The 23,105-nt window shown below is 40.6% G+C and overlaps 2 protein-coding genes across 4 annotated transcripts in view; one reads left to right on the top strand and one right to left on the bottom strand.

Annotated features, from left to right (window-relative positions):
* Positions 1-7,019, top strand: part of Rtn4ip1 (reticulon 4 interacting protein 1) — a 48,607-nt gene extending 41,588 nt beyond the window's left edge. The window contains exon 9 of the mRNA XM_015499773.2: positions 6,887-7,019. Within this exon, the coding sequence (XP_015355259.1) occupies positions 6,887-6,994 (108 nt within the window). The 3' untranslated portion in view covers positions 6,995-7,019. The remainder of the gene's footprint in view (positions 1-6,886) is intronic.
* Positions 7,020-10,631: 3,612 nt separating this feature from the next.
* The window catches only part of Crybg1 (crystallin beta-gamma domain containing 1), a 186,566-nt gene continuing 174,092 nt past the window's right edge, over positions 10,632-23,105 (bottom strand). For all 3 annotated transcript variants that reach the window (XM_048783055.1, XM_015499761.2, XM_048783118.1), the window contains 4 exons: positions 20,891-21,014; positions 20,319-20,477; positions 18,299-18,461; positions 10,632-12,169 (listed from right to left, as the gene is read on the bottom strand). In XM_048783055.1, coding sequence (XP_048639012.1) covers positions 12,081-12,169; positions 18,299-18,461; positions 20,319-20,477; positions 20,891-21,014 — 535 coding nt within the window. In that variant the 3' untranslated portion in view covers positions 10,632-12,080. The remainder of the gene's footprint in view (positions 12,170-18,298; positions 18,462-20,318; positions 20,478-20,890; positions 21,015-23,105) is intronic.

Below are 23,105 nucleotides of genomic sequence, written 5' to 3'. Positions count from 1 at the left end.
CGCTGGGCCTGCTCTGTGGATGGTCACAGTTCCCTCTACCTTGCCAGCGCAGGGGGAGGGGGCGGCTCTGCCTCTCAGCAGGCAGCTGCTCCTCTTCTGCTGGTGGGTCGCAGGCCCGCCTACCTTGCAGGAGTGATTGGAAGCTCTGTTCAGCCGTGGGCCACTGGGCCTTTTCTGCCGGTGGTCACCGTTCCGCCTACCTGGCAGGCGCTGGGGGTGGGGGGCGGCTCTGCCCCTCAGCCCAATAACCAGTTTTGAAAATCTAGTTTTTATATTTAGTGTCTGGAATTTTCCATGAGGCCTACCTTCCAGACTCCTTTTCTCTTTATTTACCTGTTGCCCTCTTGCTGGTTTTATTTCATAAGAGAATTGTTTCTGGAAATATAAATACAATATGGCACTGGTCACTTATGACTTAAACTGTCCTGATTAAAAAATAGTATCTGAGCTGGTGTGATGGCACACACCTGTAATCCCAGTGGCTCGGGAGGCTGAGGCAGGAGGATTTTGAGTTCAAAGCCAGCCTCAGCAAAAGTGAGGTGCTAAGCAACTTAGTGAGACTCTGTCTCTAAATAAAATACAAAATAAGGCTGGGGATGTGACTCAGTAGTCAAGTGCCCCTAAGCTTAATTCCTGGCACCAAAAAAAAAAGTATCTGGATTAACAAGTATTATGGTAGATTCTTGTTAGCTCTGTGTGCCCCAGTAAAAATGGAGAAAGCACAGAATTAATGCCCATAATAATGAGCACTCTCTGTTCACAACAGCATCACCCTCACACTATTGTAAACACCAGCTGTGACTTTGCCTTCTCTCAGTAGCACTAGCTAAAATAAAATAAAATAAAGGCATGCTGTTCTTCTACAAAACTACAAAAAGCAAAAAAAATTAGTGATAACATTAAATAATAAATCCCTCATATAGCTTCAGTGTTTTCTGCTTGTGTACATAATCATCCAAATGTTACACAGGTGGAGTTTGAATTTATGGTGTTTTATTATATCTTCTTATGTTTCTCAGTATCCTTCAGGACTTTGAAGATGTGACGAGACAGATTCATGAGACCATAGTCTGCTCCTGATAATAACGACTGTGTTTTGAGGGAAAATATTTATACATATTTGCTTATTGCTTTCCTATTGCTATAACAAATTACCACAAACATGGTTGTTTAAAAGAACACAAACTTATTATATTACAGTTCTGAAGGCCAGAAGTCAGTGGGTCAGAAGCACTGCATTCTTCCTGCAGGTGGGCCGGAGGGGAGAAGCTGTTTCCTTTCCTTCCCCAGCTTCTGGGGGCTGCCCCTGCATTCCTTTACTTATAGCTATATCAGTCTGACCTCTGCTTCTGCTTCTGTCATCATATTTCTTTCTTAACCCTCCTGCCTTCCTCTTGCAAGGACCCTGTGATTCCGTTGTGCTCACTTGAATGATCCATGATCCCCCTGTTTAAGGATCCTTACCCATCTGCAAAGTCCATTTGCCGTGTAAGGTAACATATTCACAGGTTTGGGGAATTAGGATGTGAATATTCTTGGGGACCATCATTCCACCTTCCACTAATATCTCCAAAGGATAGGAAAGGATTTTGAAATATTGGTTGCCCTGAGAAAGGAAACTAGATGCCCAGGGATAAAATATGGGGATATTTTTCATTTTACCCTTTTATCTTTTTATTTATCTCACTATGTTGCGCATGCTAGTCTTGAACTCCTGGACTCAAGTGATCTTCCCAGCTTATCCTTCCGCATAGTAGACTTGGAAACACCACACCTGGCTCCCTTTTACTTTTTATATTTGTGCATATATTCCTCATATATTTTCCCTTTATATATTTGTACATATATATTCTTCATAAAATTATTAAAGCCTTTTGATGCCATGCACTTAATGACTTAATGTTCACAGATCTCTTCAAAATCCTAGGTGACCAATCGAGTTTCTTGGTTGAGGAATGATACAGACTTTGTTTTATTTTAGCCAGTATTAGAAAATTCTATGTAACGTATTTAAGTTCAATTCAAAATATTCACAAAGGGCCCCTAGCATTCTACTTCAGCCAATAGGGTGTGGAGAGATTGGTTGGCCATATAGAGTTACCCTTTGAACAGTGCTGTCCACTAGAACTTTCTGTAGTGATGGAAATGTTCTCTGTCTGCACTGCCTGGTACTGCAGTCACCAGTCACATGTGACTATTGAGCACTGAAATGTGGCTAGTACAGCTGAGAGACTGAATTTTTCATTTCATTTGCTCACTTTTGGGGCTTTCTGGGGATTGAACTCAGGGGTGCTTTACCACTGAGCTACATCCCTAGCCTTTTTTATTTTTTATAAGACAGGGTCTCACTGAGTTGCCAAGACTAATCTTGAACTTGAAGTCCTCCTTCCTAAGCCTTCCAGATCACTGGGATTATAGGCATGTGCCACTGTTCCCAACTTGTGATTAAGGAGCCATGTCTGTCTAGAGGCTACTGTATTGGGACACTGACAGACTAAGAGTGCGTGCTCTCTCTCTCTCTCTCTGGTACCAAGATTGAAACCAAGGTCACTTAACCACTGAGCCATATCACCAGCCCTTTTTTTAAATGTTTTATTTTAAGAGAGGGTCTTACCTAGTTCTTAGGGCCTCAATAAATTGCTGAGGCTGCCCTTTAACTTGCAATCCTCCTGCCTCCTGCCCAAGTGTCTGGGACTACAGGCACATGCCACCACCCTTGGCAACACTGCCACTTTAGAGGTAAACATAATGAGTTCTGAGGTAGGAGATTTCCCAGGCCCTTCTTGAATGGCCTAATTTAGCAGAGGACTGTGTTTTAAGCTCTTAAGTTTCATGTTACAACTGGATTTTGCTCCATGGACAGTGTAATGACTAGAGATTGAATCTTAAGAACCATTAGAAGATGGTTAGCTTGCCAGATATGGCAAGTATCTCATGAATCTCTTAACCTTGATGCTTCTGAAGTTTTTCTGGTACTGCTGAAATTGTTTCTATGTATACTGAGTTTTTCCTCTTACCTTCTAACTGGAAGGAGTGTCTTTTCTTAGGGGAATACCTAGGGATACGTATGGATTATTTTCAAAACTCCCTTGATGAGCACCCTCATCTGTCATCTCCTCCTATCTTACCACCTATCTTGCAGCTTTGAGTTTTCCATATGAGGGCAGGAAGTCTCTAAGAAATAGCAAATTGGAGCAAAACTCACCTCTTCCTTTCGTCCTCTTCTTATCTCAGGAGACTTAATTAAAGTTGTCATCTTCCCCTTTACACCAACCAACCCTGGACACTGAGCCTATCACAGAGGTCAGGGCATACCTGTCCAAGAAGGGGTGCTGGGGCTGTGCCTGGTGCCCATCCACAGGTGTGTGGATTTTTTGACTCATACCAGGAGCCCTCAAGTCCTCCTTGGTGTCTGACACCTGTCAACCTGTCCTCACACACTCCACCCTCAGATCTGCATCTTCTTTGCCTTGTGGAGGATGAGGCTGAAGGGTGAGAGAAAGAAGTAAGCAGAAAGACTTCCCAAACCACATCCATCCCATTTGACAATGAAATCAGGGGTCCTGGGTCATAATTTTGGCTCTGTTCCTGACAGCTCTGACTTCACATGTACTGCTCAGCCACTTACACATCAAGCTTCCTAATCTATCAAAACAGACTTGCTCAGATATTTAGATCCATTTTGGTTCTGATGTTTTATATTTCTTGTTGAGAAAATGGGAATGGAGGGAAACCCTTTTGCCTGCTGCTAGTGCTATCTATGCTATGTCCTGTGTCCGCCAGCAATCCCGTTCTTATGGTGGTGAAAAGTCCTCCTGTACCCTCCCTTCAAGGGGTGAAGAGGGTTTCTGCCTCAGATAGGAGGCTGGCCCAGCAGCTGGTAAGGCCATACTTAGTGAGATCCCCTTTGTCCCTGTGTTGTAGAAGGGATATCAGACAGCAGGTGCTAAATCTTGGAGTCTGTCTGGGCACAGCCTTTAAGGAAGGTAAGGTATACTCAGGAGACCCACAATTGGATCCAAGACAGATCAAGGGCTTCTGCGGTGGACATCTCCCAGTCGACTGTGAGCCCCGGGTGTCTATGTGGCGGGAAGCCTGGTATTGAGCCTGCCTGCTTTATAACAGGACTCCCTGTGCCAGGTGGACTATAGCAGTGTCATCACATAAATGTCCCCACTTCACTGTGAGTAACCTTTCTTTCCCCTCTCTGGATTTTAACTCTGATCCCTTTGTTCTTAACAAACAAGCATTCGCGATCTGATGTGAGGCTGTGCACAGACACTGTCTCATTATCCAGTTAATCTCCATTTGCTGTCACATATTCAGCCAACAGTGGCATTTGCCTGCCTATAATTCGAAAGCTTTTTTTTTTTCATTGTCACTTATGGGAATTGCTGAATGACTCATTATGCCATGGTCAGCCCTCCTGGGTTATTTGCCACAATGGGCCCGACCAGCCAGATCAAAGTGTGCAGTCACTGCAAGCTGCCTGGGTCATCAGTTCAGTCTCTGTGGCTCTGGGCAGAGCTCTGAAGTGAACATGGCTCGATGGCTTGGGCAGCTCATTCTAGAGTGGAGCCTCTTTTGTGTTCCTGCTCTGCATTAGTCCTAGCACTTAGAAGGCAGGCACTTAGTCAACATTTGCAGAATGGATGCATGTATGTCTGATACAAGTTCAGAACCCTAAGAATAGGGCAGAAAGCAACAGCAATTTCACTGTAGTTGTGTACACACATTTCCTGGGAAGCTTATTTAAAATTCACCATCCTCTTCCCTACCCCTAGAGATTCTGATTTTGTTTTTCTAACAGGAGACCTAGGACAGTGGAGTTTAAGCATACATTCAGGTGGTTCCTTTTCCAGATAAACAGCATCCCCAAAACAACATCCCAGGTTCAGAAGGTTTCCTATGGGACATACAGGAATCAACCTGAATGACTTCCCTCCTCTGACCAGAGAATACAAATAGGTTTCATCTAACATGCCAGGCAGATCAGTTCTTAGTGGTGTGGTGTTGAAGAAGGTTTTGAAGTCATGCTCAGCACCTTGGAGAATTATCAATTAGTGATGTCCTCCATAAGCAGATGGAAGTGTTGGCACATATACCACACATCTGTCATCTTGGTGGCCTAGACAAAGGATCTAGAGGCCACATTCTCAGCTGGCACAAGTAAAAAAGGTCAAGATGCAGGCTATGATGTCATTATTATCCTTGGCTTCCTTTCCCTTCCTTCTAGGTGGAGAGGTAGAAAGCTGCAGATGATAATGAAAAGTTCAGCAGGTAGTGGTGAGAGCAAAGATGATGCACCAGATTGAATCCTGCCTTATCACTTAGGTGTGACCTTAGCAATTTATTTAATTCTGTGCCTTGATTTCTTCTTTCATAAAATGAGAATAATAGTAATACCTATCTCAGAAGGTGGTTATGGGTTTAAATGAGGTAAAAATATAGGGAGCCCTTAGAAGAGTCCCTAGTATGTAGTAAGGACAGAACATACCAGCTATTGCTTTTATTTTGAGCTTATTGTGATTCATGGATACAGAAGAAGATTTAGATCTTTGGAGAATGTTTGGAGTTTGAGATGATTTTTGGGTATCTGGGTTCTACGAGTCATACTAGGGGGGATTGCGCTGGTTGCATTTGAATGTCACAAGAACACGTCTTCTCTTGTAAAAATAAAATGGTTGTCAAATGTATGAGTTGACTTGTGCCTCTGACAGCTTATTCCTGCCGCTGGAGTTATGGGAGGAAGGCCAGTGAAGTATGCAGTGAATAATTACTGACTTCTGCTTAAAGTTTTGAAAAGGAAGAATATAATTTCATTTTTGTATGGGAGGAGGGTGTTACTTGGAACCTACTTTCAGAAGGAGGTTGCTGGCAGTAGTAATGGTATGTTGAAGAGAACCAGCAACACTCTAACCATCAGTGAGCTGGCTGCAATGGCTTTCCTGTAAATTCTAACCAACTGTGCCACTGTTTAGCAGAGCTTCCCAGGGCAACTATAGCCTGGGACAGTTTCTTCCAAAGCTCAGAGAACTCACATAAGACTTCTGCTTCCCACATTTTGGTTTTCACCTAAGTGATATTTATTAAGCTCCTACTATATGCGTAGCATGATGCTAGGTGTTGGGGAGAAATACGAAAGAGGTGGTTTATACCATAAGTTCTTTACACTCTGGTTGAGTGGATAGTCAAACATTAACAGATTAAAAAAATAAAAAACCTCTACTTAGTCTGTACTATCTGTAAGGGGACCCAGGGAATAGATAGAGCAAGGAGCTTGGGGCATCAGGCTCCTTTGGTAGTTCCCTTTCAGGGTGACCTAGATGTGTCCTCAGCTATAACAAGTATAGCTCTGAGAAGGGCCCCCCCTGGTCCCTGGAGCAGTTCAAAGGGAGAACACACTGCAGGCTAGGGGATGAGGAAATGGAGTGTGGGATCCGAGCTGGGAGGGCCAGAGAAGAGGTATTTCTGGACTGACTGACTTGTACTGGCAAAGGTACCAATATACTGTGTTCAGAAAATGGCAAGGAAACCATTTTGGTGAAGCATAGCATCTGCATGGGGCTGAGGTCCGGAGTAGTGGTCTTTGAATACCTGTCTTGGGGGCTGTTGCAGGGTCCTGAGTAGAAAAGCGACATGACAGCATAGAGCAGAAGTCAGATGGAGCAAGGTGGAGCTGGGTCACTTCAGAGAAAAGAGAGGCGATGAGGCAAGAGTGGAGGCAGCAGATATGGCTGGGCATGAGCGCTTCATTTTGGCAAAATGGAGAGAGACCTGAGAAAGACCAGCCTTGAGGGATATTGTGAAGAAACTAAGTATAGATGTCACCTGCCTGGAAAGATGTCGGTGTTCTGATCAATCAGTCTCTTCTTGTATTTTACAGATTCGACCAGTTATTGAACAAACCTTTCCTTTTTCTCAAGTTCCAGAAGCTTTCCTAAAGGTGGAAAGAGGACATGCACGAGGAAAGACCGTAATTAATGTCATTTAAATAAATACTGTATGTGGTTTAGTGATTGTTGGCTTTCTTATTTGGTGAGTGCTTGTGGTCCATACTTTTTTCTAGCCATCCCCCTCAAACATTTTTCCATATTAGGTTATAAGTTCCATGATAGGCTAAAAAAAAATAAACACACCTTTTTTTTTTTTTTGCCAATGACTTGCCAGTGGTTGATACAAACATCAGCACTTGGACTTGTCTGTAGTCAGTGAGAATTGCATATTCTTTTTAAGCTGTTCTTTCACAACAGCTTTGCAGATTGCTATGGTACCTTCTCTTCTAGCAACTCAAACCTTGTTTTATTATGATAATGTTTTTAAGGTCCTAAAACTTGGAGTTTGTGAATGGATACCAGCATGAAAAGTTATTAAAAAGCTTGCTCTGGACTGGGAGCATAGCTCAGTGATAAAGCACTTGCCTGGTGTGCATGAGGCCATCCCTAACATCACAAAATAAATATGTTTGTTAATTGAATAAAATAAAAGCTGGTTTCTTCTTGAATTCATCAGTGAACACTTTCTAACTGGCTGCCTTAGTTTGGATTTGGATGACCCCCAAAGACCATGTGTTGGAGCTTGGTCTGAGCTTGTGGTGTTACTGGAAGTCAGTGGAACCTTTAAGTGGTAGAACTAGTAGGAAGAAGCTAGGTCACTGGGGGCATGCCCTTGGAGGAGATACTGGGATCCTGGTGCCTTCCTGCCTTCTTTGCTTCCTGGCTGACAAAAGTGAGCATTTTCTTTCACCATTTGCTTCCACCATGATGTGCTGCTTCACCACAGGCCCCAAAGCAACAAAGCCAACTGATGTGAACTGAATCCTCCAAAACTGAGCCAAAATAAACATTTCCACCTTATAACTTGATTATCTCAGTTATTTGTTACAATAATAATCTAACACAGAAAATTGGTACCAAGAAGTGGGATCATTGCTATGACTATACTGATTTGATTCAGAAGCCTTTGGAATTTGTTTGCAGAGAAATTTAGAAAAGTTTAGAGAAGCAGATGATAGAAAGCCTAAAATGCTGTAAATGGAATTTAATGAGTGATTCTCGTGATGGCTCAGAAGGCTAGAATGCTGACAAGAATGCAGACAGTAAGACTGCTGATGAAGCTTCAGATATAAGTAAGGACACTATTAGGAATTTGACCAGCAGTCATCTGGATTAAAAGTCTGGCAAGTTATATTTTGTCTGTTCCCTGAGACTTTGTGTAAGGCTGAATTTAAAGGTGACAGACTAGTTTATTTGGAGGAGGAAATTTCAAAGCAACACAGTATTCAGTTAGCAGCACAGGTACTACTGGTTGCTTTTAGCCAAATTCACAGTGAGAATCAGGAGCAAAGAGGAGCAGTGTGGAAAAATTAGGAAAACCTGCAATTTGCCAGAAAAGAAGCTCATTTCAGGGGCTTACAAGGAAGATACTAAAGAGATCAGCATAATTAAAAAGAAGCGAAGTACTTTGCACTTGGACAATAAGAAAGATGCCTTCAGGGCATCTCAGGAATTGAAAAGAGTTTTGTTTGAGGAGAGAGTCCTGGGGGCACTCTGTGCACACATAGCTACCTAGGGAATTATCTCCCTGGGATTTGTTTCCTGTGTTTAGCCATCAAGGCACTCAGGCCACTGCAGCAGTGGTTTGAACCAGTGTGGATGTGGCTGTCATTGTCCTCATGATGCTGGTTTTGCAGGCATGCAGAATGCAAGAATTCCTGGGTCATTGAGCCTTCTACCAAGATTTCAGAGGAAAGCCTTAGAGGCTGGGCAGTGTGTGGCAGGGTCAGAATCCCTGCAAGCAATTCCTAACAGGGAGATACACGAAGCTTAAGAGTGAAGCTGAAGTTGTGATGGAGACCCCAGGAAGTTATAAATGCCAGGTACATGGAACACCTGTCAGGAGAAGCTGCTGTCAGGAAAGAGAGCCTAAGAGAATGGTCATGTGGGTTGCAGCCAGTAAGGCTGAAGGGGTGGTGCTGTCCAAGCACTTTGGACCTCACATCACACCAACTGTCCTGGTAGATATCAAACTGTGGGATTTAATGTTTGCCATGCTGGGTTTCAGTCTTGGTGTGTTCTAGTCCTCCCTTTGTGTGCCCCCATTCCTCCCTATTGGAATGGAATATTTACTCTGTCCCATTGTACCCTAGAACTATATGTTCTTTTGATTCTTATGGGGGCTCACAGCTTAGAATTTGTCTTGCAGAGAAGACTCTGGACTTGGATTTTTTGTTTGTTTTTGTTTTGGTGGTGCTGGGGATTGAACCCAGGTCCTTGTGCATGAGAGGCAGGAACTCTACCAACTGAGCTATGCTCCCAGCCCTGGACTTGGATTTTTGATCAGTGGTGGAACTGTTCAGATTTTGAGAACTCTTAGAGATGGAAGGAATTCATCTTGCACTGTGAGGTGGAAATAAGTCTTTGGGGCTAGGGTGGAATGCTATAGTTTGAACCTGGAATGTTCTCCAAAGGCCAATGTATTGAAGTCTTTGTCCCTTCAAAGTCTGTAGCCATCTTGGGAGGTGGTAGAACCTTTGGGACCTAGTGGAAGCAAAGTAAGTAGGTTATTGGAAGCATGGCCTTGGAAGGGTTATTGGGATCCTAGCCCCTTCTTACCTCCCTGTTTCCTGGCCTCCATCAGGTAAGCATCTTCCTTCACTGTGCCACCCCAATGTTCTCCTCACCACAGACACAAAAGCAACAGGTTCAACGGACCATGAACCAAAACTTCCAAAACCATGAGCCAAAATAAACATTGCCTCCTTATAACTTGGGTATCTCAGGTATTTTGTCACAGTAACAGTAAGCTAACACACTTTGTTTTTATTCCCCTGCTCTACTGTGGTTATCACAGACTTATTAGTTTTGAATCCGTTATGGTCATCTATAAAAATCTGGCCTGATTTGATTGCTTAATCTCTTAATATTCAAAGGTAAGGATAAAGTTTCCAACTTTCTTAAACCCTAAGTTTTTCATAAGGGCTGGGCCTCTTTCAGCAATTGAAACATGCTTCTTCTCTGGGGACCTTTCTGGGGAAATTGCCACCATTCCAGTGGAGTCTAGTTGGCCATTATCTGACCTCACATGACTGCATTTAGGTACAATACACCAATACACCCATCACAGCATGCACTTCAGAATCTCCATTAATGTGTTTTTTATTGACTGTTGGACTCACCTCCATTATCAGGCCTTTGGTAATTGCTTTTAGTTTTTGATGCAGACTTGTTTTGAGAAGATTTCACTTTGTATTTTCCTGTTAGACACTTATTTGGTAGCATGTTGGATATGGGCTTTTCTCTAGAGTTGTCTGAGCACAAATTACTTCAAAAGAAAAAGATGTTTTTCTATTTGTAAAAACTAGTTGCTCTTAATTTCCACCTGGAGCAGTCTCAGCTCTTGTCCCTGAGGGCGGTAGTGAGGAGTTAGGTACTTGAGAGAGTAGATAGGCCAGGACCTCACTTGTTCTATTATGCAGTTAAAGGGTGGTCAGCAAAACCTTCCCTGCTGTCACACCAGGACCCTGAGCTGGCCCCATCCTACTCTGTCAGACATTTATTTCAAATTTTCTGACTGACCCTTAGAAGTGGTTAGATGAGGGCTTCTGAATGGACTGTATGAGATTTCATCAATATAGTTAACCAGAAACAAGTTTATTCAAGAGATAAATTCAGCACAGGTTATTATAGAATATCTTACCCATCATTCTGTAATGATATACACAAAATGCCTACAATCAGAGCTCTACATCTAAGAATGAGACAGACATGTTGGAGCTGTTGTACATGTGCAAACATTATTTTAAAACTGAAGGTAAATTATTCTAATGACCACAGTTGCCTACAGACTTCAGGGAGGATCACATTTCAGAATTGGAAACACCTGAACTAATGAAATGGAAAGATTTGTTCTACTTATAACAAGAGCACCGGTATTCAGGAACAAAGACAGGAAAAAAAAATAAAAGGAAGGTTGTATTCAAGGAAACATTTAGCAGTTTAGTTCAAAACTAGAACCAACAGAGCAGCAAGGGAAACATTTCCTTTGCATTTTTGAATTGCTTACGGCATTCACAGGTGCTCAGAGCTGTAACCTATGGCCAACACCAGCCTTCAGGGTCTCTTCTCTTTTACTTTCTGGACATGAGCGCTGATCATCCCCTGCAGCTTTGCACACCTCTCTGCTACTAGAAGGAAGTGATATCAGGGCTGCAGTACCCCCAGTACCTTCAGACCTGAGCCTGTCCCACTCAGTAGTGCCTGGAAGTTAGGTTAGCAAAAATCTATAGAACATGGCTTCAGTACTTGCAGACAAGTAAGGAGAGGCTAATAAAGTAGGCCATGATAATACTGTTCCAGTAGCAGCTATCGGAAAGGCATTAAACATTCACTTGTGATATCTAGAGCAGCCCCTAGAATAATCCAAATTCTGCTAATAAATGTTAGCAGACATGGACATGAAGTTAATCAGTTTACTAATTTTTAAATATTAACTGAAAGAAAATAGTATTTGTTTATACTTATAATGTCTCTGAACATATAAGGCTTTCACACTTTATTATCAAGCATAATTAATGGTTCCAGAAAACATTAAGGCCAAGGACCAAAGGTACAGGCCTAATAAAGCATGTTTCTCAGATGCTCAATAGTCTTCTACCTTACAAACTTAGGCTTTTATCCTTCCCTTTAAAGTAGAAGGGATTTTTAAGTCCACAAAGTAAACTTGATCCTGTTCTCTCCATTACAATCTTTGGAAATAATTTTAAACATTCATAATCTTGAAGTCTTCCTATCGCATCTTTAAACACCCCCAAAGCTGCTAGTGATGCAACTTGTTTAAGTAGCTACTGAGAGAAAATGAAAGGCAAGAAATGAAAGGAGGACAAAGTATTGGTTTAAAATTATTGCAGTCTTTTGAAAAGATGAGATGATTCTCCCAGCCACGGCAGTGTCATTCAAGATGGAAGAAGAAGTCCATCCACTTTCCACTTGGCTCCTCCATCAGTATTGTCCTTTGTGTTTCTTAAATAAGGCAGCTGGAAAGACCTCCAGAAAGGTTCCCATTGTATCCGTTGTTCTGGCTCATAGGACCATGGCTTCCCACACTTGTGTTAACTTCTCTTTGCTGGCTGTGTTGAGGATAATGTGATTCTGATCATACTGCGCACCCCCTGAAAGAAAGAAAAGAGGAAATATGCCCAAGGTGAAGGGACAACATCAGACGCAATTTATACCAATACTCTAGAGCAAACACACAGGGCGTGAAACTGTGTGCTCCAAGAAAACAGCAGGAAGGAAGCCCTGAACTCCTGTGGGATGAGAGGCTCAACCTATCATAGGCCAGTCTAATGAAATTCATCATGGGACCCCGGCAGCTTCCCATGGCATAGCCTACCTCATGGGGCTCCTTTTCTACCTGATTCTTAAAGGCCAGTGTATGGTCCCTCTTACCATGCCTGAAACTGGGGGCAACAGGGAAACATCTAGAGGGGGAAAAAAGCAAAGAGACCACAGTAGAGTCAGTGGTGAGATCATGAATTTGAACTCCTAGTGAGGAATAAACAGACCTACACTGGCAGAAAGGCAGTGGGAGTGGCTATCAAAGGCAACAGGTTTCTTGAGAATAATGAAAAAATGGTGATATTAAGTCCAAGGGGAGGATTTAATGACACCCAGAAGTATACACAGAGACCGGAAGCACTCCCACCACCGGGAACTTGGCAAACAAAAATACCCAGCAGTTAAAATGCTAAGTACCTTTGTACTGTAAAAGTAGTGTCATACACCTCATAACTTTTCTTCACCAGAATGTCTGCAAGAAGACTTTCCAAGGATACTTATTGGAAACTTTTGATACTTTGTTAAAACCACCTTCTTTTAATAGAGAAGTATCTTTTATACTCCTGATGGTGAAGTATCATTAACCCAATAAAGGCTTTCTGATTTTCTTTCCATTATGGAATAAACATCCTTTCAGATACCTTATTTTATTTAGCATAAGACTCTGCACCAAGGTGCATTACCAGGGGCTTCAGGGAAATAAAAATCTGTGTGTCTGGTTGCAGGGCATGATTGGTATTGAAATCATGCTTCATCATCAGGCCAAGAAGAAATAAACTTCTTTTCTCCCTTAAATCATTTGCAAAAGGTCTGAAAATTTACATGATAGATCAAGGCAGATGGGGAAGGAAGTCATCTCTTATACTTCTATAAGAAATCAATTTGTCATCACTAATAGTCAAGAGCCTCTCCAGGTACGTGCAGCAAGGTGCCTTGGGCCTTTTTATATCCAAGTCAGCAGTAGGGACTAGTAAATCGTATGCTATCTACCAAGACACAACATGCCCCACTGAAGTTTCAGAAAGTAGTCAGGGCACAGGGCCTTCTCTTTTCAATCTTCAAGATTATAGTATTTGTCATTGTTTTGTGGTACTGGGGATCAAATCCAGGGGCTGTACTGCTAGAGTCCAAGATAAGAGTATCTTAATAATATTTACTTTTTGTGTGTATTATACCAATTCTAATTGGACTCACGAAGACTAGAAAGATCTTGAGAAATAATCTGAGTCATTAATTTGCCCTTGGGAAGAATTTAATCATCCCAGACTTTTTTCTTCTCTCCTTTTAGAAAATAGGTATATTTCAGGGCTAAAGGTAGAGCTCAGTGGTAAAGTGCTGGATTCGATATGTGAGGCCCTGGATTCAATTCCCAGCACCACAAAAAAACAAAAACAAGGGAAAATCAGGTAGATTTCTACTGGACTATATGATACAAAAGATAGTGTTGGATGGGTAGAGAGTATAAGTGACTAAAAATGAAGCACAAAGACCTTTCTTTTTTTTAGCACATATTTGGGGACTGGAAGACACTACGTGGGTTTTTTGTTTGTTTTAACTTACCTTCCCATACAACATGTATAAATGGTGTAAATGAGGCCACCAGTTGTTCTATCATATCTACACCACCTATGTACTGAAATCACACACATGCCTGCCATGTGTGTGAAATGACTAAATATCCTAATTTTTCTAACATTTCCAATTTCATCACCTTTCTTTGTCTTCCCTGGAGGATTTTGAAGCTATCTTACATTGAGGAGTGCTAGTGCCACAGAGTTAATCAAATAAGAATAAAGGCCCAGGTCAATGACTCTTAGCCAGTTACATCTGAGTTCTTGGCAAACAGGACTGCGGAAGAGTAATTTGGAACAAAGTTTCCATCCTCTTTAAAAGAAATCAGTAGCATTTCCTTAAAACACATAACAATAGAAAAATATTGCCTGGAAGATATCCTTTCTACTTTGGTTCACTTTTAGTTTTTGTGATATACAGTTGTTTCATTCATCTACTAATAGTATAATCCTGCCAGACTTTTGATGTTTTTTAAAGTGCTTATGAATCAGCTTCCACTGTTACCATAAGATAAGTCCTGGAATAATACGGGACTATCCAAACAACTTCCTCTCTAAACAGAAGCACAGAGGAAAGACACTTGATCTAGTAAGTGTTACAGCAATTTTAACAGGTTCTGGCAATTTGAATGGTTCTGGGGTAGCTCACGGAAACCACAGTCTCCTACTAAGTGCATGGAAGAGGACAGATGTGCTTATTATTTTCCTTGCATTGAGTGTGGTCAGTGCTCTACACCTCCCTGTCCAGAAGATGGCATCATTCTCCCACATGCTGAGAAATTTAAATTCAGTATAACAAGAAATTAAGTAATTATTGCAGCTGCCATACTACATATTGAGACTTCACAAATATACAGGCCACTGTCCTTACTCATGAGGCACTTGACTAATGTATAACTATTCTAGGGAAGGGGCTTTGAGGCCCTAGAGAAGAACCTCCTAGAGTCCCAAGTTCAGGTCAGAGCCAAGGCAGTGGTCACCATTCACTTTGGTATTCCACAGTTCAGCAGAGAGCCTGCCACCTGGTGGGTACCAGTGAATACTGACTGTTGAAGGAACAAAAGGAGAAAAGCTCGAAGGATTACAGGGATCTTAATCCTGGACATAGGGCATTAATGGCACCTGTAAGAAACATGAAGGTTTGCCTAGCCTTCTTTTGGGGACTAAACATATCTGAGTTTTTCTAACATTTCCAATTTTGTCACATTTCTTTGTCTTCTCTGGGGATTTTGAAGCTATTTTACATGGAATGAGGAGTGCCAGTGCCACAGAGGTGACCAAAAGAACAAAGGCCTGGGTCGGTGACTGTTAGCCAGTTTGAATTTTGAGTAATCTTCTCAAGATTGTAAAATGGGTATTGTGCCTGTCTGTATAGTGAGAGAAATCTATTGTATCAAATGTGATATGAGGGATGTATGCTACATAGTAGTTCATTTTCTGAATGTGAGACTTATTTTCTCATATGCAAGGATCCTATGCACATTTTACATGATTTTCTTGTCCCCATCCAGCCTGCAAGCACATTGCTTAATTTGTGCTCAGCCTCTGCCTTCATTCAACTTGGTTTGTCTCCCTGTCTGAGCACCTTTCCAACTTCTCAAGTTCTTTGTGATTTTAATTCCACTGCTAAGTGGATTGGCCACTCTACCTACCTGGAGATCACAGGAATTGATAGGCACTTCTATTCCTAAGCAGTTACCAAAACCCCTGATAAAAAATGTTCTTGATAAGAAGCGAAATCAAGAATCAATAAATGAGATGGTATCAAACTAAAAAGCTTCACAGCAAAGGAAATAATCTGCAGAATGGGAGGAAAATATTTGCCACCGGCACCTCAGATAGGTTGTTAATTTCCAGGATATACAAAGAACTCAAAATACCAAAAAAACAAAAACAAAAACCCACAAATAAACAAATAACCCAATCAATAAATGGGCAGATACTTCCTACAAGAAGAAATACGGATGGCCAACAAATATATGAAAAAATGTTCAATTACACTGAGATTTCATCTCACTCCAGTCAGAATACAATTATTGAGAATACAAGTAATAACAAATGTTGGCGAGGATGTGAGGGAAAAAGTACAATAATACATTGCTGGTAGAACTGCAAATTGGTGCAACATTCTGAAAAGTAGTATGGAGATGTTTCAAAAATCTAGGAATGGAACCACCATTTGAACCAGTTATCCCACTACTAGGCATCTATCCAAAGGAGTTAAAACCAGCATACTACAGTGACCCAGCCACATCAATGTTTATAGCAGCTCAATTAACAATAGCTAAGCTATGAAACAAACCTAGGTGCCCCTCAACAGATGAATAGATAAAGAAAATGTGGTATATATACACAATGGAATATTACTCAGACATAAAAAGGACTGACTTTATGATATTTGCCAGTAAATAGAAGGATCTGGAGATTACCATGCTAAGTGAAATAAGCCAATCTCCCCAAAATCAAAGATTGAATGTTCTCTCTGATATGTGGATGCTAACACACAACAAAGTGGGGAGGGGATGAATAGAAGTTCAGTGGATTAGACAAAGGGGAATGAAGGGAAGTGACAGGGTATAGGAATAGGAAAGACAGTTGAATGAATCTATCATGACTTATGTCCATATATGAATCCATTACAGTGAATCTCCATATCATGTACATCCACAAGACTGGGATCCTAATTAGAACAAGATATATTCCATGTATGTATAATATGTCAAATATACTCTGCTGTCATGTATAACTAAGAATAACAAATAAGGGGGAAAAAAAGTTCATGCTGTATTTTCCATTGTCCAGAAGTGTCTTAAAAACCAGACTAAGTTGTTTTTTTTTTACCCTTACATCTTGGTTTTTAATGACGGCATTGGCCTACAGCCCTGATTAAAGTAAAAATCGAACCAACTTCTAGTGGTGAGTTAGAATGGAGTACAGAGTGAAGTATGTTTACATTATCACTGGTTTACTGTGTAGCAAAACAATCATGCCAGCTCTCTTGATAGGAAATAGAAAAGTGCCCATTAATAATTTAAAACAAAATTGCCCCAGATGACATGAATACTTGGTCTTCATTTGCTTGTAAATGGCAACAACAGTAATTCTCTGAATTCCATTATAATATTAGGTCAGTTTTGTTTTCCATTTTTTTTTAAAGTACCATCAATGGTTCCCCTAGTTTGGTCCTCAGACCAGCAGCATCAGTAGCACCTGGAAACCTGTTAGAAAAGCAAATTCTTGGGTATCCCTCCAGACCTATTGTATCAGGAACTCTGAGGATGAGACCCAGCAGTCTTTGCTTAAACAGTCTTGCAGGTAATTCTATAACAGATATGTTTTGAGAACCACTGGCCCAACTCACTCTTCCAAGAAGCACCATCCATTTACCCTGGATAAACGGCATTGAACACATGTTCTACTGAAATCATCCTCTGTTAATTCCTTTTGGTCTTAGATCTTTTCAATGAAAGGCTACATGTATATACATGAGAACCATCAACTATACTACGATAACAGCCTTTTAGATTATTATTTTTATAATAAAAACAGGGTAGGGGTTGTAGCTCAGTGATAGAACACATGCCTAGCATGCTTGGACCCTGGTTTCCATCCCTAGCACCTAAAAAAAAAAAAAAAAAAAAGGTTTGGAAATGAGCCTGTATCCAGATCCAGCTCAGCTCTCACAGGTGTGAGATCATGGCCAAACTGACTAATGCCTCTGAGCCTTAGGATTTGGGGCTTAAAATGGGAAGGGAGAGAGGAGGGAGGAAGAGAACACAGACCTCTTAGGGCTGCTATGAAGCATGATCTCACAAGCTAATGTGTGTGACATGTTCAACACAGTGGCTGGCACCTAGTAGGGGCTCTCTTACTGTGATAGATGTAAGGTGTCCTCCCAAAACTCCTGTGTTAATGCAGGAATGTTTGGAGGTAAAATGATTAGATTATGAGAGCTATGCCCTAATCAGTCCATCATAGTTTGAATGGACTGACTGGGTGCTAACTGAAGGCAGGTGGAACGTGGTTGGAGGAGGTGGATACTGGAGGAGGTGTCCCAGAAGGTGTGTCCCTCCCCCCCTTCTCTCTTTGCTTCTTGATCCCTCCCTCCATGAGCTGAGCAGCATTCCTCTGCTGGGCCCTTCCCCCATGATGTGCTGTTCACTAGGACCTAAAACAATGGAGTCAGCCATCTATGAACTGAGACCTCAGACACTGTGAGCCCCCCTCAAAAAAACTTCCTCCTATAAGTTGTTCCTGTCAGGTGTTTTGGTCATAGTGATGAAAAAGCTAACAAAAACACTTACCATTCATAGTGTACTTATCATTTTCAGAGGAGATTTTTCCTTAACTGAAGCAAGGGTACATTATAATAAAGGAAATGATCCTTACCTTTGATATCTAAAACTAAATTGGGCTTTAGTTTGCTGTGGATCCTGCCATCTGGCTTCATGCACCAGAGCTGACTGTCAACACTCTGGTCGAGTGCCAGACCCAGCTTTGAGCCAGATGTTACCAGGCTGCCCACGATTGTCAGGCAGCAGTCCTCTGCTATCTGTGTAGTGGAAAAAAACAAAGCATTAGCGAAGGAGACATATTCAAGTCTCACAGCAATTATTCCTCTAGTTAAAATGATTTTTTTTTAATTATCATAGTTCCTGACTTCATTTATCCCACATGAAGCATTTTAGCTTTTAGCCAGAATAACTAGACTCAAACAACAACTATTTATGACCTTTATTTCAGAGGACATGAGTAATGGAAAGTTCTCAATTCTCGTCCATCATAAAGAGACTTCTGCCCTTGACAAGACTCTGTATTACTCTTAAGTCTCAGGACATTGAAACTCCCCATTGTGATATTTTTCTCTGTTAGAAGTGACTGTGATCTGAGGCTGGGTCTGTAGCTCAATCTCTTCCCATCACCCCCACCACACACACCTGCCTCTGCTTGGCCTGACCTTCTAGTATATGACTGCACTTCTAATGCTATAGCACTGGAGTGGCTACAGGGCATTTTATCATTTTAATACTTGAAATTGCGTTTATTAGCTTCTCTTGTCTTTCCTTCAGGAGAAATGTCTAAAATTTCCTAAATAGGCATGCTATCCACTATAAAAAGAGAAGAAACTACAAACTCACTAGAGAGTGTTTTAATGCAAGGAGTTTAAGAGTCTTTCCCTGAAAAGAATTTACCCTTAATATATAAACATTGTATTACAGTCATAAGTTCACATACCGCAGTGCTATAAAAGTAAATAAAAGTTTTTTAAAAGCTCACTAAAAGAGTACTATTCTAGGCTGGGGATGAAATTCAGTAGTAAAGCACTTGCCTAGCATATTCCAAGCCCTGGGTTCAATCCCCAGCACCTCAATCAATCAATCAATCTATCAGTTAGTGCCTATTCAGTACCTATCAGTCAGTACCTAGTCTATTGTACCTATTCTATGTCCAGATGAAAGCATTGAGATCAGTTGTGACACTTCACTTATTTCATTTACCTAATGAATTAAAAGTTTTTAAACAATATCACTGAATTGTTGTTAGAAATAACTGTTGGAAGCACTATTTTATTGCATTAAGATAATTCCAAGACAGAAATGGGCTTCTCTTCATGCTTCTATGTTTCAGCTACTTCTGTTTCTCGTGCCGCTGCTTCTGTGCGTGTCTAAACAGTGCTTCTGTTTTCGAAAGGCTGATTCTCCCTCAAGCATGGCAGACCCAATGAGCAAATGTGCTCCTCCCCATGAGACTGTGTGCCTTCTGCTGACTCACGGGCACCAAGTTTTTAAAATACCTGGAGCCAACAGTCAAGCCCATAAAGTTAAGGAGTAAAGAAGAGACCTACAATAGAAGCGTGAACTTCTCTCGTAAAAATCTGTCTACATTCAGCTTTTAAATGTCTGTGGGGACAAGAGTGATGCAAGAGGGCGATGGGCCATCCTCCACTTCACGGCATGTGACCATTAGGAAAAGGATGATGTGCACCCAGGGCCCTCTCTTCACCCTTCCTCCTGTACTGTGTGTTCTCCAAAACAGAAACAAACCAAGAGTGATTTTGGTTGATGCACTGGGGCTAGAGTTTACTTCTATAATAAGTAGATTAAGGAAAGGAGAAGAATAACAATCATTTCCTTTTTCTATTACAATATAAAAACCGAGTATAAATAGAAATACTCTATCTTGGATCAGTACTAAATTTACCTCCCATTTTAGGTTCCTAAGACTGGTTCATCAGAGCTGAGGAATATTTTCATGGAAAAAAAAAAAAAAAGACACCTTCCAATTTATTTGGAAAGTGCTCCAGGAATCATGAGTAGTATCTACTTGAAGAAAGATCAAAGGCATGATAAAGGATGAATTACCTCCTGGCAAAGGTATTCTAGACCCCTGCCTAGTCCAAAAAGCTCACCCTGCATTTGATGCATCCTTCTTGATAAATCCAAATCTGATCATCAGCACCAACATCTTCCATGACCTGTATTCTAAGAAGCTTCAAATCCTCTAAGTTGCCATTGGTTGACATGAATAACCCTGTTGCTTTGTTTCGAAGTCTGAAACAAATTCGTTTCTAGAAGACAAAAACCCCAGCAATAGTCACATACAAACTGTGCTGTTAGAAACACTGAATAAGCATTAATATTTGGAAGAAGTCAAAGTGAAGTATGGATAAGGGATAATTATTATACTTGAGAGTCTCAGAGGTTTCAAGATTTTCTCAATGATAAGAGTTTGACAACATTTCAAAGTGCCGAGGGCAGGGAGCCTGCCTATGGACACACCAGAGCTTGGAACATACCATGTCTGATGTTAGCATTTCTGAAGCAGCCACCCCACATGTTGCCCAAATACTGAGCCTAAATACTGAGGGGGTGGGGGAGGAGCCAATTTCAAACTTTAGAAACTCAAAGTTGACTTGTACTTTCAAAAAAGAAAAAAATTTCAGAGAAGATTCTATTCACAGCAGGAAAAAGGAAAACATACCTGAACAAAGGGTCGTAGAGAACCTATTTGGCGACAGCCACTGAATTCATACCAACTAGGTACTTCTGCTGGTGACAATAGGAACTGCCGACCTCTGTAATTTCCATATTCATAAGTAATCCATCTGGGGGTGAGGAGAGGAAAGGAGATAACCATAGGAAATAGAAATTTTCTTTTGACAATGGGCCCTAACAATTGCATCTATTTTTAGAATGCTTTCTCAAATTCTGGACTGAACTTTATACTTTAAATATACATTGGTTAGGGGGATGAAACTATTTTCTAGAACACTTAAGTCAGCCTTTTTTTTGGACAAATAGCAGATTTTGGGTACAGTCTCAAAAAGAAATTGGTAATCTTTTTCCTCCAATAAAACAATGAAATAAAGATGATCTTTTAGTAGGACTCCACAGTCCTTCCTGAGAGTTGTTCTTAAAACATCCGCAGTTTATGGATCTTTATTTAAATAGTTAATATTTGCAAATTCTTAATATGCAGCATTAGTTAGTGTTAAAGATTAAATAAAAAATAAATTTTTGTTTAAAATGAGTAAAATCAATAAAAATGTTAAAAAGATACTCAGGTTCCCTCCCCCCAAATGCTGGAGCTGGCACACCAAAATGTTACTTTAGCCATCTTATCATAAAATATTTAATAGAATCTACTGAAAAAAACCACCCATAGTTCTAATTTTTAAAATAACTACAGTCCCCTCACCCCAACATTTGGTATACAGGTAGACCATACCTGTTATTTTATAAATAAAAATTTACTACATTAATGATACTACTACTTCTTTTTTTTTTTTTTCTGGTACCAGGGATGGAACCCAGGGGTGCTTAACTACTGAGCCATATCACTAGCCCTTTTTATTTTTTTTATTTTGAAACAGGGTCTCACTGACTTGTTTTGGGCTTGCTAAGTTGCTAAGGCTGGCTTTGAACTCATGATCCTCCTACTTCAGCCTTCCAATTTGCTGAAATTATAGGTATGTGCAGCAGTGCTGAGGAGTTACTTATTCATTTGTATGTCCTACTCAATTTCAAAATCAGTCAAAGTTGAAAAAAAAAAAAATCTTCCCATCTGTCAGTCACTTCTAGTCAAAGAAAAAGCTTAACCTTTAGCTTCCAAATCAAAGGACTTGGTCTTTCAAAGGAATAAGAAAAATCAGCTTTTTCTTCTTTGCTAAAAAAGGTGCCCCATAAATTTGCTGAGCACTGTATGCAAAGCATTCCCCTGGGGACTTCAAGAGGTGTTAAAGACAAAGTCCTTATCTGAAGCTAAAAATTCAAATAAGGAGACGAAAGATGGTTTACATATGGCTTTTCCCACCAAGAAAGGAAGAGCTATATGTCCATTCATTTAAGGTAAGGAAGGAAAGAGGGAAATCTGACCAACCTTAATTTTTGTAAGGCAGGCACAGAGAAACAAATATCACATGATCTCACTTCTTTGTGAAATCTAACACAGTTGAACTCTTAGAAGTAGACAGTAGAAAGGTAGTTACTACAGGCAGTGGGTGGAAGGCCCCAGGGTGAGATGTTGGTCAATGGATACAAAGTTACAGTTAGGAACAGACAGGAGGAATAAGTGTTGTTCTGCATAACAAGGTAACTATAATGAAGAATAATGTATGTTTCAAAATAGCTAAAAAAAGGATTTTAAATTGATTTTCTCAGCACAGAGAAATGATAAATATTTGAGGTGATAGATAAGCTAATTAATATTATTTAATCATCCCACAATGTATACATGTGTCAAAACACCACTTTGTACCCCATAAGTAATACAATTATCAGTCAATTTAAAATATTTTAAAAACTTAATTTTAGGGCTGGGGTCGTGGCTCATCAGTAGAGTGCTCGTTTAGCACATGTGAGGCCCTGGGTTCGATCCTCAGCACCACATAAAAATGAATAAATAAATAAAATAAAGGTATTGTGTCCATCTACAACTAATAAATAAATAAATTTTTTAAAAACCCTAATTTTAAATATTACATTTTTTGCCTGGGGTGGTGGCACATGCCTGTAGTCCCAGCTACTCAGGATGTTGAGATGTGAGGATCACTTGAGCCTGGGCAACACAATGAAACCATGTCTCTCTCTCTCTTTTTTAAAACTTTTTTTTTAGTTGTAGATGGACACAATATCTTTGTTTTATTTATTTATTTAGTTAGTTAGTTTTATGGTGTGCTGAAGATTGGACCAGTGCC

The sequence above is a fragment of the Marmota marmota genome, unplaced genomic scaffold (genome assembly GCF_001458135.2).
Source record: "Marmota marmota marmota unplaced genomic scaffold, marMar, whole genome shotgun sequence".
Classification (NCBI taxonomy): Eukaryota; Metazoa; Chordata; class Mammalia; order Rodentia; family Sciuridae; genus Marmota; species Marmota marmota.
The sequence above is the reverse complement of the archived record's forward strand: the minus strand, read 5'-3'. Positions and strand labels throughout refer to the sequence as shown.